The sequence below is a fragment of the Ochotona curzoniae genome, unplaced genomic scaffold, assembly GCF_017591425.1.
Source record: "Ochotona curzoniae isolate NIBS_2020 unplaced genomic scaffold, NIBS_Ocur_1.0 contig_3819, whole genome shotgun sequence".
Lineage (NCBI taxonomy): Eukaryota > Metazoa > Chordata > Mammalia > Lagomorpha > Ochotonidae > Ochotona > Ochotona curzoniae.
Window position 1 is genome coordinate 53,037,510 of NW_024466004.1, and position 18,473 is coordinate 53,055,982.

The 18,473-nt window shown below is 35.0% G+C and overlaps 1 protein-coding gene across 3 annotated transcripts in view; it reads right to left on the minus strand.

Annotated features, from left to right (window-relative positions):
- Positions 1-18,473, minus strand: part of HACE1 (HECT domain and ankyrin repeat containing E3 ubiquitin protein ligase 1) — a 79,697-nt gene that overhangs the window by 16,289 nt on the left and 44,935 nt on the right. For all 3 annotated transcript variants that reach the window (XM_040983832.1, XM_040983831.1, XM_040983830.1), the window contains 8 exons: positions 13,974-14,308; positions 13,465-13,533; positions 13,073-13,160; positions 6,113-6,224; positions 5,922-6,019; positions 5,663-5,750; positions 1,676-1,825; positions 970-1,166 (listed from right to left, as the gene is read on the minus strand). In XM_040983832.1, the coding sequence (XP_040839766.1) occupies positions 970-1,166; positions 1,676-1,825; positions 5,663-5,750; positions 5,922-6,019; positions 6,113-6,224; positions 13,073-13,160; positions 13,465-13,533; positions 13,974-14,308 (1,137 nt within the window). The remainder of the gene's footprint in view (positions 1-969; positions 1,167-1,675; positions 1,826-5,662; positions 5,751-5,921; positions 6,020-6,112; positions 6,225-13,072; positions 13,161-13,464; positions 13,534-13,973; positions 14,309-18,473) is intronic.

Consider the following 18,473-nt stretch of genomic DNA (forward strand, 5'->3'; position numbering starts at 1 on the left):
TCTTATTTGCCTAGAAGTTGGTAACCATTAGCAACAGAAATCTTAACCAGATTTCCTGATTTCAAACAGCCTATATAATATATCAAAACATAAAACTATTTATGTTGTGTAATGTCTTTTAACAATGAAATATAGGGCCTGGCGGCGTGGCCCAGCAGCTAAAGTCCTCGCCTTGAACGTGCCAGGATCCCATATGGGCACCAGTTCTAATCCTGGCAGCTCCACTTCCCATTCAGCTCCCTGCTTGTGGCCTGGGAAAGCAGTCGAGGACGGCCCAAAGCTTTGGGACCCTGCACCTGTGTGGGATACCCAGAAGAGGCTCCTGGCTTTGGGTCGGCATAGCATCGGGCCGTTGCACTCACTTGGGGAGTGAATCATCGGATGGAAGATCTTCCTTTCTGTCTCTCCTCCTCTCTGTATATCTGACTTTGCAATAAAAAGAAATAAATCTTTAAAAAACCAATAAAATGTAAAACATACATTATATTTAAAATTAATATATACAGAGAAGATAACATATAAAGCACTCAAGCTATCAAGAAAGCTGACAGATTTACTGGATTCCATAGACCTGCACAAAGCTTAAACACCTGGATTTCTTTCTTCCCCTACCAGAACTATTTTTAATAAAAGACGTGGCAAGAATGAAATCCTAACTATTGTAATTATGATCTTGACTTAAGGTTATACTTCTAACCACGTTTTTCAACATGTAGAAAATCAATTTACAGAACCAGCTGAATAGTGCTCCGGTATACTTTAGCAACTTTCTTAGCATGGGTAGCACAAGACAAAAAGGATCTTTCCTAATTCAAAAATTGATATTTGGAAGTTATTTTTTTTTATGTATTAGCAGTTACAAAATAATAGTGAAAGATTTTCTAGCAAATGCCAGAAGAAGTTAGAATACTTAGCAAACTCTCAGGTCCAAGTATAAACAGCGGCCAAGGTAAAAAGGGAAACACTCACTTTGTTATTTTGTGTCACAAGAATACTTCCTCCTCCAGGTTTCAAAGGCACCTCTTCCATTGCTCCAAACACATCAGTCTCAACTGAAAAAGTCAGTTCTAAACCCAGGTCACTAATATCATTATCTAAAATCCACTGCAAATTTTTGGCATATTCAGGATCAATGGATGCCACATCTTGGTAATTTACAGGAATACCTAAAATGTCCAAACATAAAATAGTTAAACTGTTTCCAACATTCCTCATCTATTTGATGGTAACACACTGCCCTCTACAGATATTCTGAAAAACTGCAAAATATTATCCAATTCACAGTATGTTTTAAATGGATGCTAATTCCTGAATCTGGAAAATCTATTAAATTAATCCTATTTTTCTCCCTTATTCCTACTAACATAATTTAATATTTCTTTGAAATAATTAGTCAAGGTTATGAACTTCAAAAGTGCCCATTATCTTAAGTATACTCATATTAAAATAAATTTTTAGCGCAAACATAAATCTAACAAAATGGGGAAAAATTAATCTCTTAGCAAAAAGCACTTTTAGAAAGCAGGTCATTTTTCTCTCTACAGTCCCCAAATGCCTTACATACCATGTCTGATCAAAATTAAAATGATCTCATTCAAAATGCACTTCCTATCTGCTTTGTCTACCTTAAACAAACTGTAAAATTATGTCTGTTTAAATAATAATACAGCCATACCAAGAATATGCTTGTAGAATGATCGTGTAAAGTAAATATTGACCAGCTGTCTGTGATTCAAAGCTAATCCCAAGATCTGTCCAGCAAACCGAAAATAATTCAAGTGATCAGGATTCACGTAGGAGTTGCTATTAGGCTGGAAAGTGGTTCCTATTGAAACAAATACAGTGAAATTCACTCTTAAGAATCTATTTGCAGAGAAGAGATAATATGAATGCTGATATTAACTCACAACAAATTGAGAAAATCCTAGTTTACATTTTATATCAATTTCCACAGGCAAGTTCTTCATGGAATATATAGCAGACAGTAGAATTTGAAGATAGGAGATAATCATTTATTCACAGATTTTTATCACAGTAAGTATATTAGGAAGAGAAAAAAAAAATTAGAGTACTTTTGAGTAACAGTAGTTAGAATAGCATCAGAGAGACCTTGGAAATAATATAGTAAAGGATCACACACACACACAAACACTTTCCTAGGCAATGTGGCAATAACTACTAAGCTCTAAACTAGGGTGGACATGGTCTCATTCGCCTATACATGGCCAGTGCAACAGGTATACGTCAGCTTTTGCTTCTTAAGGAATGGAATACTGGGGAAATAACTAAAAACTATAAATGTTACAAATGTTCTTAGATGATAAGACACAATTGGCAAACTTGATGTTTGCTAACGATGATCAGAAAATCATCCAAGTCCACAAGTTCTTCCAACTGCAAATAATGAAGTTTAAGTAACTACTAAGAGGTGAAAGTAAAAAATGGCAAGGGTAACATTTACATGTTACTGTAAAACTCTAATGCAATGCAGCTAGACTACACAATTATGAAATATCTAGAACAAATACATTTACAGGGACAGAAAGCAGATTAGTCATTACCTGAGGCAAAGGGAAGGCTGGATGAAAGTGACTCTAATAGGTACAGAATTTCTACTTGGGAAAATGAAAAAGTTCTGGAAATAGATAGCGGTAATGGTTGTACAACATCATGAACGTACTTAATGTCACATACTTCCCATTTGTCAAATTGGCAAGTTTTATATTATATACATCTTCCTACAATAAAAGAGTCTTTAAAAAATAGAGTTCAACAGAAAAACCTAATGCCAATACCATAACCTTAAATAACTTTCTCCTTATTTTTCTGTGATGGCCACTAAAAAAACTCACTCACTTAACAATCTCTGATGAGTTCATATTACATTATTTCCATTTTAGACACAAGAGCATTAAGAGCAAATACAGAAAACATTAAAAAAAGAATCAGGAGGTGAAATGTTTGTTCATCCGGAAGGCATACTTTGACAGTAACCCACTCTACATTTCATTGATCTTTTATTTAACAATGTTGATCTTGGATTTCACTGCCATCAGCAGCTCACTCAGATACATGGTACAAATTTGGAAGATTATGGTTACATCACATAAATTAAACTACATGAAGCTCCTCATTTATTCTTAAGAAACTCTGAGAATAATTCCCAGTCACATGAGATAAAGGTAAACATTAAAAAACAAAGCAAAGCTTTATGAAATAACAAAAAGATTTAAAATACAAATATAATTTTAGCAATACAACATCCTGACAACAATTACAAGTAGGATTCTGCTGTTAAACAGAGATTGCTTAGTGTTATGGCTGAAACAGCAAAGATGTCTGATGAGACGACCTACTTCCTTCCCTAGCACTGTATATTAATTCCATCTTGATCTCAGTCCTTTCTGAGAAATCTGGGTTCTTAAAAAGAATAAGTATAAGCAAAAAAAAAAAAAAAAAGACAGGGTGGATGAAATTTTCAAAGAAAATAGTTTTAACTTGAAAATTACTTAAGACAGAACATTAAGGTTATGTTAAATCTTAAGTTCAAAATAAACACAGCAGTGACTATCCTAGTTATTTTCATGACTTCGAGAAAACTGAAAAACATTTTCATAGACTAATAACAGCATCCTGTATCTCATGCTTTTACGTAACAGGTGTGTGTGTGTGAAACACATATTTTCACATATCATTTAATTGCTTGTCACATTATAGAACAGGTTATCTTTTTCAAATGAGGAAATCAGAGGTCAGAAAGGTTAAGTTCACTGGCTTGAGATCATATAAAAAGGAGCAGAAGAGCCAGGATTCATATCTAATATAATCCCAAAGGCCAGATTCTTTAATCACAATATCATACCACATTAGTAAGCAACTTAATTTGACCAGAAAATAAGTTTGCTTCAAAAATTTCAGAGAGCCGGCACTGTGGTGCAGAAAGCTAAGCTATCACATAAGCTGCCAGCATTCCAAACAAGTGCTAGTTCAAGTCCCCATTGCTCCACTTCTGATTCAACTCCCTGCTAATGCACCTGGGAAAAGCACAACAGATGAATCAAGTGCTTGGGGCCCTGCACCCATATAAAAAACTCGTATGGCCTGGGCCAGTCCCAGCTGCTTAAAGCCAGTTGGGGAGTAAAACAACAGATGGAAGATATTTCTCTCAGTTTTTCCCTCTGTGTCTGTAACTCTTTCAAATAAGTAACTCTTCTTAAAAATTATTAGACATTAGGTGTCATACATTTCTCATTTTGAGAACTCCTATAGTTCTCTACATATCAATTAAACATTTAACAAGAAGTATTTCCCCTTGATCTTAATTCATTAATAATACCCTGACACCAAAAAAAAGCATATAGCTTACAAAAAATCAAAATGTTTATGGTCTATGTGCAAAACTTTTATGATATATGTGCTTCAACACATACTCTGTTACAAATCTATATTACTGAGGAAGTACCTTAACTAGTAATTATATACCAAATCTACTTTTCAAGTACTGAAATAAACAGATCTAGAAAAGGGATCACAAAGAAAGGGAGTCTAAAATATAACACTAACTCCAGCTTCAAAGATTAAGCTTAAATAATTTAAATCTGTTTCACTGAACTTCTCAGAAAATCAAAGATACCAGTTTCACCTCACAGCAAAGTTTACAGAGTTAAGGCAGGCAGTTCCACATCCCTAAGCAGTTTCAAATACTCAAGGGATGCCTAATGAACCCACGACAGTGGCAAATGCCTGTAACCCCTAGGTTGGAAGAAGCCCACCCCTGGCTTGACTTCCTTAAAGTCGTCCTTTTTATTGCATGAGGGTTTGCTGTTAGTTTGGGTGGAAACAACCAGAAGCTACAATGAGTCACGTATTCTCTCCTTAGAAAAGAATGTAAACACTGGGGGAAAGAAAAACAAACAACTTACAAAGCATTTGAAAAGTGAAATTCCACTTTTACTAACTTAGAGCACTCTTAAAAATAGCTCACACAAATCAAGTGGTAGCCATTTCCACTTAGCCTATGATATCAAATGACAACCCTGCAGCTTGCAAACACAGTTTGAACAAAGAGTTGCTTATCTGTATTTTATGGCTATTATATAAGTGCATTTCACCTGCCAGTCTTCCTGTCTCAAAAGAACTGAAAATAAAGTAGTATACAAAAACAATTTATGCATTAAGATTTAGTATCATGATTTGTACATAGGTTTCCAAGACCAATGTATTTTAAAACTTGGAAACTCAGGCAAAGTTGACAAATTTTTATTGTTCCAAATAATTACTGCTTTTTAAAGTTCATCTACTACTATCAAAGTTTTATGAAAGGAGACTTTTAACTGCAAATATTAGATTAAACAGAAGTCCTTAAATGGAAGTGATTTCAAAAGACTATGAGAGCTTCCTGTGGGCCGGCAAAATCCCCGAGGGAAACACTGGGAGGGAAGAATGCTGGACTGAGCTTCCACTGAATAACTCTAACACTCACGAACTGTATGAATCTAGAAAAACTCTCCAAATTTCAGTATTCTCTTCTAGGAAACGAAAATATCTCCCTCCTATTGCACAGGGCTACTGTGGAAAGCAAAGATAAACTGTATTGAAACAGTTTTGGAAAAAAAAATGTCAGAAAATCACAGAAAAAAATCATCTGCATCACACAACTTACCATCAGCTGACTGCGTAAACAACGCATAATCAGGATTGACGATTTCATTAGACAGAATATCAAACCACTCACGCACAACACCTTGACCCTAAGTTCAGGAGAACAAAATTATGCATCACCAGAAATATACTGGGCAATTTCTCTAAATCATAAAAATCAGATTACATTTCTTGCCTTATAAATTAAGTATTAGCTTTACTGAGGTACATTTCATTCTTTCACAGACAGCAATTGCTATATCACTTATTCTTATACCCACCATGCCTTCTTCTCCATGGAACCGTACAGCAATTCCTTGCTTTAGCTTTGCACAATTCGCTTTTGACACTACTTCGCAGCTACTCCTAAAAATAGAATCTACATATGTAGCACTGATTAATTTTACATATTGCGATTTACATTTACAAGCATTTTGTGTCTCATGCATACCTCAGTTTCTGTTAAACATACCTCGGTGAACCAGCAGGATATCATTTTCATTCACTGGCCTGTGCACCATGTCTGAATCTGGTTGTCCTGAATGCAAATGTTCATAGAACCATTCACAGCGATCTTTAAACGGCTAGCCCCCAAAAATGACAATAAACTATGTCAGCATTTCAGTCACTTAAATACCAACTTTACCAGCATGCTAAATGTCCTTTGTATAATCATTCTTGGACATTTATTTATAAGCAGTTATTAACTCTAACATTCATGCCACTATTCATGAGAAGGTAGATCTTAGATGAAACATTGAAAACAGTCTGGCTTCTGAAATTCCTACATTTGCAACAGAAAAGATTTAATGTTAGGTTTTATTTATAAATATGAACTTCATAAAATGCACACTTGGACAGATTTACTACCAATTTTTATTAAATCTAACATGGTTTACAAAAATTTCCAGATTCAATGAATTCTGTTCCATTTAATTGTTAATGAAAATTGTCTTTAAGTCTTTCTTAATTCTTGTTTATATCCTTTGGGATATTTTTTAGCAACTAAAAAGGAAGTTGTTACCCTTCACTCTTTCCTTCTTCCTCTCTAAAGATCCCTTGAGCAGTATTCGTTTATAAGTCAGGGAAGCAAAATGCAAATGATTGTTATAGTTAAATTAGAAAGTACAACTGAATCCATTGTATGTGCCAACACTGCAGGTAACATAAGAGCAGTAAATAACTAAAATTTCTTTGCTATAAAAACAATTTAATACCATTAAAAAAATGAGCTGAACACTGAACAGTACAGTACATACATTTTTTCAAGCTCTTAACAGTGCATCACAAACTACAGAAGCACTAAGAATATAGAGACTCTGCAGAAAATTGGGTCGTGGTTTGAACCAGGACTTAAAACTTGGATATTGCTTACTCAAGAAGGGAAGGGAAAGGTACATAATCAACTACAGAGAAAGAAAAAGGCACAGAAGGAGAAAATCTCCTTGAAAGACAGAATGAAGGCACTGCCATAGTCATAGTTCTAACCCAACTTTTCTGTAAGGAGTATATTTGTATAAGTAAACCAAGTACAGAATTATGGATCCTAAGAATCAAGTAAAAGATGCAAAGACCATTCACTGCAGACATTCAAAGGAGCACTATGAGAAACGCAGTCATTAAAAAGGGGTGTGGCACTAACATACAGGGAGACCATTCTGGGTATTTGCATAGATTTCATGATAAGACAAATCTGGTTGTGGCAGGAAAGAACAAAGTCAGTCTAAGAAATACTATTCCTTCTTGACTGAATTTGAACTGTAACATTGCACCAAATTGGAGGAATCCACCATGGGGGAAGGGAATGGGGAGGGGTGGGGAGGAATCCCAGAGCCTATGAAACTGCATCACATAAAGCAATGTAATTAATATAAAATAAATAAATAAATAAATCTTAAAAAAAAGTTGAATTCAGAAAAAAAAAAGAAATACTATTCCTTTAAACAAAGACAATACATTGAGAGAATAACTCCAGAGATAGAAGTTACTGACAGAAAAAAAATGAGAGAAAGAAAAACAATCCTCATACAACTTTGTCCCACCCGTATTTCTAAAAGGCCCTGGTGGAAAGATAGTAAGTTTCTATATAGTCTAGAGAAGGGAAGGGATTATTGTGGGATTATAACTATCAAGGACTTGGAGGTAAACACTTGATTGTGCTACCCTGAGACATTAATGAAGCTGAAGTTGGAAACAAGGTAATGTTCCTTTGCAAGAGATTAAAGACACAGAGAATAAACACCAAGGAGGAAGAAGTCCAGGATCACAGGGCAGGTTTAAGAATCTGCTCAGGAAATGACACATACAACTAGAAAAGTCAAAGCAGAACCAGGGTGTTGCAATACCACAAAAGCTAAAACGTTTCCAGAGATAAATAGGATCAAAACCATCCAACATTACCAAGCAGTTATCTTTCAGATTTTTAGAACACTAGTAAATTTCTTCACCTGAGCTAAATTAAATTGCTAGTTTTTCTTTAAAAGACCTAAATATCACTTTCATTAATTCAGTTTTTTTTACTTTCACTAATTCTTAATGAAAAAAGAATTAAGATAACTGATGAATTATTTTCTATCTTCAAACAGTTGCTCTTTCAGAAAGGAAAGAGCAGATAGTTCCCTTATCAAAAGTGTGCAGTTTTTCCCAAACTTCTAACGATCTTCCACGTTTTAAACAAGGCAATGTTGCTACTACATGTTATAGTATGCACTACTGTGCATAAGTAAATTTTTAATTTTAGTAAACAAGCAGGAATATAATATACTTAAAATTTTAATATTGTTTTGTTAACAGTTTGATGAAACGAGAGATTAGGAAAAAAATACACAGAAGAAATGTATTTAAGTATGGACTTTGATTGACTTCAGACAAACATGATTTGAAATCTTGGTTCTGTCACTGAATAGATTTGGGATCTTAGGGAAATAACTAATTCTCTCAGAACCTCAGGCTTCTCACATGTAAAACAGAAAAAAAATATTGACTTCCAGGGCTAATTATGAAAATTAAAAGAAACCATTCAAATAACCAAAATAATCAAAATTATAATCATATTTATATTTATTAAGTGTCTTTACACCAAGTACTATTTTAAGCACCTTACAAGTATTCCTCTATAATCCTCACAATGCTGTCGGGATTTCAACTTGTCTTACAAAAGAGAAAAATGCATTCTCAAAATGCACTCTCAATTGATGCTTAACCATTAACCAGGAGTAGTTTCCAAGTTATAGAAAAATTCAAAGAAGAAACAGAATACAAAAATACCTTTTTCTCCCTGACATAAAAATAAGTTGCCAATAGACTATCCAATCACCCATAAATATTTCAGTATGAATTTCTTACACACAAGAATTCCATAAAATAATCAGATTAAAATCAGGAATTTAACACTGATACATTACTATATCTAATTGTTAGACTTAAATTTTTGCCAATTCCCACAATTTTATACCAAGATGATTCATGAACTGTATTTGTCCTATGCTTTCAAAATCTCTCTTAGCATAATACAGTTCTTCAATATATTCCTAATTGTCATTGATTTTATACTTGCAGAGGCTACAGGTTACCTAATTTTTCAGCATGCTCTCTAACTGGAGTTAGTGCAACATAAACACATGATTGCCCTTAGGGTGTGCCTCTTTGGCAGGAAGATCTCAGAAGTGATGCTGTGTTTTCCTCGGGGCATTCTATCAGCTGGCACATGGGTATGTTTGTTTTTATTACTGCCAATTTTCTCTACCATAAGACCTCATTTTTGTGTTTATACTTAAGTATTCTATGAGGATAAACTCTGAAAATATCCTACTCCTCTTCAAATTTCACATTTCTAATTTTTTTTCAGTGTAGACTCAAAGGTTTCTATTGTATTTATACTATGTGGCTACTGTTATGTATAATGATGTTTAAACTGTTCCAGTGACCACTGGGAGTCCATTCAGGCTAATTTCTGGATCATTCTGAAGTAATCCTATCAATCCTAAGCATTTTCTTAATTTCTTATACAACAAAATGAACCAGGCTCACCCTCATATTGTGTCTTGCCTGACCTAGCTCTGGAATTAGCCATTCTTCAACAAGCCCTGGTTACGTAGGAATGGTATTTGGAGATCCCACTTTGCCCACCACTTCAAACTTCCCCAGCTCCCTTGGTTGAGATGAATCCCAGGTTTGCTCTATCAACTAGCACAGTTTGAAAACTCTTAAGCTCACATTGGTAAACCTCCACTCTCGAGGGTCCCTCTAGGTGGAGTGGGACTCAAGGTGTGACATCCGTGCTGAGAAGAAATTTGGACACAGGGGATGCAAAGGCAAGATGAACCAATGCACACTTCATTGAGTTATACTGGGCAACTTATACCATAATTTTGGCAGAGCAAGCAGGCAGATAAAAGTTACTAGCTAACTAAACAATAGCATATAAGCTACTCTACCATTAGATCATGAGGGATTTGGAAAACAATCACCAGGTTTCAGGAAACAGGATAAGTACACATGAGTTATAGGACCCAATATTGGTAAATAAACAAATCTAACTAGAAAAGAAATCTAACAGAACTTTGTACTCAAATATATTCAGGGCACAATCACTAAAAGAAGGAAATAATAGTGAAGATGCCTCACACCTATCCAGGCATGCTTTGTCAACAAGGCCGACCGCAATCTCAGCAACAAGTCCACTTTCTGCATAATTGTCAGTCTGCCAAGAACGTCTGAGATTCGGAGTCTCTTGGACATTTGGTGGTCTGGTTCAGGGGGCACGTCTCCGCAATTAGCAAATCTCCACACTCCACCTCAAATCCAATAGCACATGTTGTGTTACAGTGTCCTTCATTTTGTAATTCCTTTCTCTGACGGTGAGAAATGAGGCTCCATCCGTACTCATTCATTCAATCCTCAATCACCACCAGCCCAGTTTATAACTAACCTCAAGCTGCTCACACAGCCTTTTTACTGCATGGATACCTTCCATCTGCCCATGGTTCAATCAGATAACCCTATCAGCTGTCACCACCCTCCATCTGGACCTTCTCTTTGTGCTAACCCCAACTCACCAATCCCACATTGGCCCCTCTTCTCCCCAGACACCCTGCTTACCACACTCAAACTGCACTATGCCTGTGGGGTACTTTCCTCATGCTGGTTAGACAACAGAACTTCCTCTCTGGGTCAACTAGTTGGACAATTAAGGCTCATGCTTTTAACAGAACTGCTCAGGATAAGACAAGGTAAAAGGAAATGACAAGCAGAGACAGCACTAAAAATAATGAACTATTTCTTTCAAAAACTGAAATTTTTTTCCACTTATCCTATCATTTACCCTGCAACAGAGTCACAAAGTGTAGATTATTAAAAAAACTTATTAACCAGACACCACTTTTAGATTTTGGTTTTCCCATTTAGCAGCTAAATGGCATAAACAGCCAGAATTTCCACCTCCCATAATTATTATGAAAATAAATAATTCATGAAAGTAAAGATATATAACTTAAAAGAGCACTTGGTGATTATCACTGCTTTCTCTTTTATATTATCAACATTAGATAGGTATTAAATGATCCCCACATATGTGCATTATTTTTTTTAAAAAAAAGCTTATTTAACTTAAAAGTCAAGGTTCTTAATACTAACAAACCATTTTTGATGTTTATTAACTAATGACTACTAACCCAACCATAGCCTCTAATCTATTTTATGTATCTGACAAAATGTCAGGATTGTGTTTATCTTTCAAAGAAAACTATGAGTGGTTACTAATAGTCTAGCAGATCCTTCAGTGTGCTAACAAAGGCTCAACATATAATGATCCCAAACTGTCTTTACAGAACTGTTTCATTTTCCCAACCTATAAAGTCTTCCTGCTGCAACAACTAACATTTTATACACTGCTCTGTTCATGTGCCCGGGTCCATATCTTGCTCAGAATTTCATCTTCCTGGCTACCCCAATGAAAATTTTGCAGGTCTTTCAAGCATTTCAAGGTAGCATAAAGCTGATCTCTTTGAAATTGCCCTTGACTACAGCAGCCAGAGGCAAGGTCTTACTCTCCTAAACTCCTGAAGAACTTAATATAATTACTATTTTATAGGTGTATCCATTTTCTCCCTTGCTAGAATAAATTAAGATCTCCTTGGAGACAGGCTGGTGTGGTAGTTCCAACAGCTAATTTTCTACCCGCAAATGCCAGCATCCCATACGGGTACTGGACCATGTCCCAGCTGTTGCACTTCTAATACAGCTACCTGCCTGTGGCATAGGAAAGCAGCAGAAGATGGCCCAAGTTCTTGGGGCCCTGCACCCATGTGGGAGACTAGAAGAAGCTCCTGGATTCTGGGTTACACTGACCCAGCTCTGGCTGTGGCAGCCACTGAGGAGTGAACCAAAGGATGGAAGATCTTTCTCTTCTGTGTCTCTCTTCTCTATAAATCTGCCGTTCAAATAAAACTAAATAAATCTTTTTAAAAATCTCTTTGGAGAAAACAAATATCCTTTTAGTTACCAAACTATTTACATCTTTCAGTATATGTACTAGGTTGAGGTTGGTGCTATTATCTCTACATTAAAGAGGAAAAAAATCAAGGCTCAGAAATGTTAAACAATGTGCCCAAAGCTACATTGCTGTTAAGTAGTAACAGAAGCTTTTCCAAAACACATTTTACTAAGCATAAGTTATATGACAAAGAAGTTCTCAGGTCAAATAACTTTGGAGGATTAACAAAGTTACATCCCTGTTTTTACCTAAGGGCTTTTCAAAGCATTTAACAAACTGCTGATATGTTTTCTAAGTTCCTAAAGGACATTTTTTTCTATTTCCCAAGGGACTGGCGGAAAAATCGCTTTTGTGAAAAACTAATGGCCTTTAAAAGATGAGTGTTCCATGAAATTCACTTCAGCAAACACAGTAATGTCTTATCTTTTTCTTTCTTTAAGATTTATTCATTTTTACTGCAAAGGCAGATTTATAGAGAGAAGAGACAAAGGTCCTCCAACTGTTGGTTCACTCCCCAAATGGCCACAAGTCAGAGATGAATTGATCCAAAACCAGGAGCCAAGAGCTTCTTCTGGGTCTGCCATGCAGGTGCAAGGTCCCAAGGACTTGGGCAGCATGTACTGCTTTTTTAGGCTGTAAGCAGAGAGCTGGATGAGAAGTGGAGCAGCAAAACATAAACTGGTGCCCATACAGGATCTCAGCACTCACAAGGAGAGAAGTTAGCCATTGAGTCATGGCGCTGGGCCCACAATGTCTTCTTGCATAGTCATTCCAATATGGTATACATTCAATATGCATTTCTCAAAAAAGGAAATTGCTAGCAGTAAAGACATATGTAATTGCATTACTTTTAGTTTTTCAATAATTATTCCATCAAACAAATCAAACTTTTAAAAGTTAAGTTCATTAGATTAAAAACAAGCTAAAGACAATATCTACCTGTGCTTTTATGATGTGCATGAATCTTGACATCAACTCAGGACATTCAAGGAGAAAGTGAAAATGATCAAATATAATTTTTGGATTTCTAAAACAAAAATAATTTTTTAAATGAGCAAGAGGAATAAGCAGCAGTAAGTGAAATGCAAATTCAGATATATGGATATTGAAACAAACAAACAAACAAAAAACATATTAATTCACACCAATTAGGTGAATAACTCTGAGAAGATTGGCTAAATCTGCTCTTTCTGAAAGAGGAACTGTTTACTCTTCCACATGTTATTGAACATCCTTTGAATATGAAATAAAAGTAACATTTCTTTTTGTTGAGATGAACCCATAAGAGTAAAGAGGCTACACAGCAATCCATTCATCTCAGAAAGCCTCACCTGTTAACAAAGCATTTTAAAACTTCATCATGTTTGCAGACAAATTCAATAAAACGAGGTGAAGTCATTCTGTGGGAAGTAAAGAAGGTATAGACTGATGTCAGATATAAAATAGCAAATTTGGCAAACATAAATTCCATTGGACTTTCTCCTTCTCTTAGTCTAGAAAAAAAAGATAGCTTTGGATTGTCTTTATAAATTCAGAAATCACAGACACACCTACTCAGTTTGTCAAATAGAATCAAACATCAACTCCTCATCAACATTTCAAAAACATAATTAAGAAATCCTCTACTGGGTGACATTCACTGTTCTAAACAGAAACAACTTATATATCAATTGTTTGACATTTCAGTATTTTGTACTAGACCTGGATTAGCACAAGTATCTTAAACAAGATCTGACTAAACCTAACAACACTTTATTTGTTGTTGGTAAAGTGATAAAAATATCACAGAGTTCTTCATCAGGGGTAAAGAAATAATAATAATAAGCCAAAGCCTTCTTACCCTGGAGGCATCTGACAAGAGCAGCACATATAAAAAGCCTGAATGACAGCACTTAGCCGGTTAGCTGTCATAGAAATAACATCCTGACAGTCTGCACCGGTTTCCTGTTTCCCTGCAAGGGCATCTGGTTTAGATTCCCCTGTGCCAGTGGATACGTTTTCATAGCTTGTAGGTCCTGGAGGTTCAAATGGTGCAATGGAAGAAGCATTTTGATCTTGGCCTTTTTGCTTCAGTAAAATAGAAGTGATATCCGTTGAGTCCTTTTTGTTTTTCATCAATTCTGTAGCTATTAAAACTAGCCATTCATCTAATGAGTGCCAAAGCAATTCCAGAGGCTGAGAAAAAAGAAAAACAAAATGTAAGACAACCTTCTTAAAGCTATGGGGAAAAAAAATCCTCACAGCCAAAGCAATACTATAAAAGGAAAAAATTATTCTAGATACTTCCATCTTCCCAATATGGCATTCTGCCTAAAACAACAAAAATATGTGACAGTTGTACAAATGATGATTTCTTCAATTGCAGCAAAAATTTAATTTGCACTAATTGACTAAAAAGGAAAATATAACATATAAACAAAAATTTCAAAAGCATTTTTTCTTTTAATTCTCAAATATTTTGCTTCAAAAGTATATATTACTTCTAAAATCCCCAAACATATTAATGGGATACATTTTTAACAACTTTCAATTAGATAAGTCTTTTTTCACTTAAAAATGAAAATTCCTATGATCAATTATGTTAAATTTTAAAAATAAAAAAATCCCTAAAGATGCTGGGAGCAGCTTAGTTTATCATGACTCCTCTTTACATATAATTTTAGAATTTTGATAATTTATGACAAGAAAATTTAAAATGCAGTTTAAACATACAATATATGCTTGTACTTAGAATGCGCCACTAATAATTAACTTTAAAAACAAGAAAAAATTATTAAGCCTCCTTCAAAATTGTGAGTGGCAAGTTCCTAATTCCAAATAAAAATGAATAGCTTTTTAAAGGAAAAGTGGAATGAAATAAAAGATTTTTTCTTCTACTTTATTAAAAATACTCCTACTGAGAATGAAATTTCTTGTAAATTAATAACAACTGTTAATTTGCTTTTTAAATCACTTTATCAAAAATGGTTCCTTAGAGCTAGAAAAGATCAAATAAAAGCAAGATCCATAATAATTAGTAATTTTTAAAATAATCAGACTATAAATACCCATTATTAAAAGATCTACTAGAATATTTTTAATTCCAAATAAAGATTAACAGTTCAAAGGGAGAAAGGACTAAAATAGTATTCCATCTTTACTGTTTTAAATATTCTTATTGTAAATGATGAGCTATTTTTCTGCAAATAAATGCTAACCTTACATTTGAATCTACTTAGATCACATATTCACTAGACTACACACTAGACTATGTCCTTCAGAAGACTCCATCCTTAAGGCATGTCAACTAAAGAAACGGTTTTGCTTCTTTTTTTTTTAAGTTTTATTTATTTCAAGTGACTGGGGGTGGGAGGAGAGTTACAATGAGAAAGAGATTTTCCATCAGATGGTTTATGCTCCACATGGTGCCAACAGCTGGGGTTGGGCCACACCAATACCAGGGGTCAGGAGAACAACATTCGGTTGCTTTTCCTGGTGCATTAATATAAGGAAGCTAGACTGAAAGAAGAGTAGCCAGGGCTTGAACCTACACTCTGCTACAGCACGGTGGTTTCACAGGCAACAGCTTTACCTATTGTACCACAATGCTGGCCCTGAATTAATCTTGGTCTTAAAGACAACTATGGAAAAAGATTGTACAATCACATTTGTTTAAACAACCTGTTATTCCAGGAAATTCTTCCTAATTCATATCTAATAAATACTTCTAATACAACTTTAGCTTTTCCTCACATATTGAAAATACAGTTTCTTGGGAGGACTATTTTACTTAATATATTCACAAGCATTCCAATCACATCTAGGCCCACATTTATCATTATTCTAAAGGCAGAAAGAAAGTATGTAACAAACCACTTCCACTACAGTCAACACAAGCCAAATTCACTAAGTCAGCAAATGTTTAGTTGGCATGAACTAGTCAGGCAGGTATGTGTAGTGTTTTCCTTTTGAAAGAAGCTATCTCCTCAGTCACAGGTGCTTTTCCATAGTCAGGCACAGCAGTTGGGAAATTTGAGTCCCTGAGATGCTAAAGGAAGGCAAAGCTTCAGCAGCTGCTATAAACCCTTACATGATACCTGCCCTGGAAATGCTAACCATGAGCCACGTCTGAGCTGACAGCTTGTCCTCATGAACAAAACACTAAACCTGCTGCAGAAGACAAAAAGGAAATCTTTATGTCAGCAAAACTATTTTGCTTTACATCAGAAAACTAACTTCCAAAATGGAAAGAACAGGTGGTGACAGAAAGCTGCTTTAAAAAAAAAAAAAAGAAAAAGGAATAATTTGGTCTTTAAATGAGAAGGGATAAAACCTGGAAAATCAGCACAGTTACACATGCTGATTATGCAGATGAGCACTGAGTCTAACACAACAATCTCATCTTCACATTGTGACAAATTAAACACTCAAAGGAAATTGGGAAGACTTGGGAAATAATATCAAAGAAAAAACAGCTGTATAAAAATGACAGTGACAGTAAACATATTAAAAAAAAGCTAGTGATGTCAAAGGAATACGGCAAAGAACTGGAAGAAACAAGTAACCAACCTGGACTTTTACTTTTCTCTTTTTTCCCATGTTCTCTTCCTCAATCAAACAATAACACATTTACTAAAATTAAATCGCAATGGGTTTTTTTTTCTTAGATTTATTTATTTGTATTGGAAAGTCAGATATACAGAGAGGAGGAGAGACAGAGAGGAAGGATCTTCCATCCACTGACTCACTCCCCAAATGATCACAACAGCCAGAGCTGAGCCAATCCAAAGCCAGGAACCATGAGCTTCTTCTGGGTCTCCCACAAGGGTGCAGGGTCCCAAGGCTTTGGGCCATCCTCGACTGCTTTCCCAGGTCACAAGCAGGGAGCTGAATGGGAAGCAGGGCCTCCAGGATACAAACCAGTGCCCATATGGGATCCCTGCATGTTCAAGGCGAGGACTTTAGCTGCTGGGCTACGCCACTGAGCCCTAAATCACAATCTTAAAGTAACTTCACTAAATCTTTCATGATCTATTCAGAAAAGTCAACATTCAAACACAGCACATACATATACACACACAAACATCTCTCTGAAATTTAACTTTAAGATCTAATTGAGAAAAGACGCCTAGACAAAAATGATTAAACTAAAATTTAAAAATTAGAAACAAACTATTGCATGTTATATCTAGGATGTTTTCTATGAATACAGTAATGCTAAGATATTATTTAAAATAGAAAGCAACATCCACCTCTACTATTACTGAACAATGAGTCAATTAGTACGAAAAATAGTAGCAGTATTCTTGGCACTGTGAATATATTGCCTCATTTCATATTACTGAATGATCCTCATTGCAATTACATTTCTATATACAGTAAGAGTAATATTACAACCACACATGACTTAAAAATATTTTTACATTACTATAATATACAATCCCAAACTTTTTTGACAATTTTGTAAAACTTCAAGATGTGTCCATGTCAGAACACCAACACAAAAGTATTACCAACAACTTTTACAATGTCTAGCCAGGCAGTTCTCAACTGGAAAATATCAAATGCCACAACCAAAGATAAGATCTTAAAGTTAAAATATCTTCAACCTTTCAGTTCCTAAATTTTACAAATTAAAATTCTATGAAATCAATAATAATCAAAGAGTAATACTCACACACACACACACACAAAAAGAGCATGTGAAGATTCAGGAAGCCTTTATTGCTGACCCTGCTTTGATAATAAAAACAACTTTCCAATACTCCAAAGCTGCCAAGACACTAGATAAGAATCTCAACACTGAAAGAACAGCTAGCTGTTAAAATGAATTCAAAACACTTTTAGAATAAATCAAAATATTAGTTACAGGATGTTAAACCATTTCACCTACTAAAAACACATGGCCTATAAACCCACTCATGCTTAATGGAAAACCCATTAGTTAATCCCAACAATAAAGTAACATGTTAGAACCCCTGGTTAATGAAATGGAAAGTAGGGAACAACTGTTAGTTTAGACAAAATGTGGTAAAAATTATAACAGTATTCCCAACCTAACATTCCCACAACAAGTAAACACTAAAGGCTTCTAACAAGCTGGATCCTCCCACAGCGAGCCATAAGCCCACGCACGGATGGACAGTTTTATTTTTCTGAGGGAGAAAGTAGGTAGTTTGTGTCATCCTCAAGAATCAACTAATATTCATAAAACAGGATGAGAAGAGATTAATCAATTAAGAGCTAATACTAGATAATGGATTTAAGCTTTGAAAAAAAATTACCAAAATGGAAATTCAAAATTTAAGAGAAAAATAAATGATCAGAGGAGTTATTAATAAAGTACCTTAAAAAGCAAAAT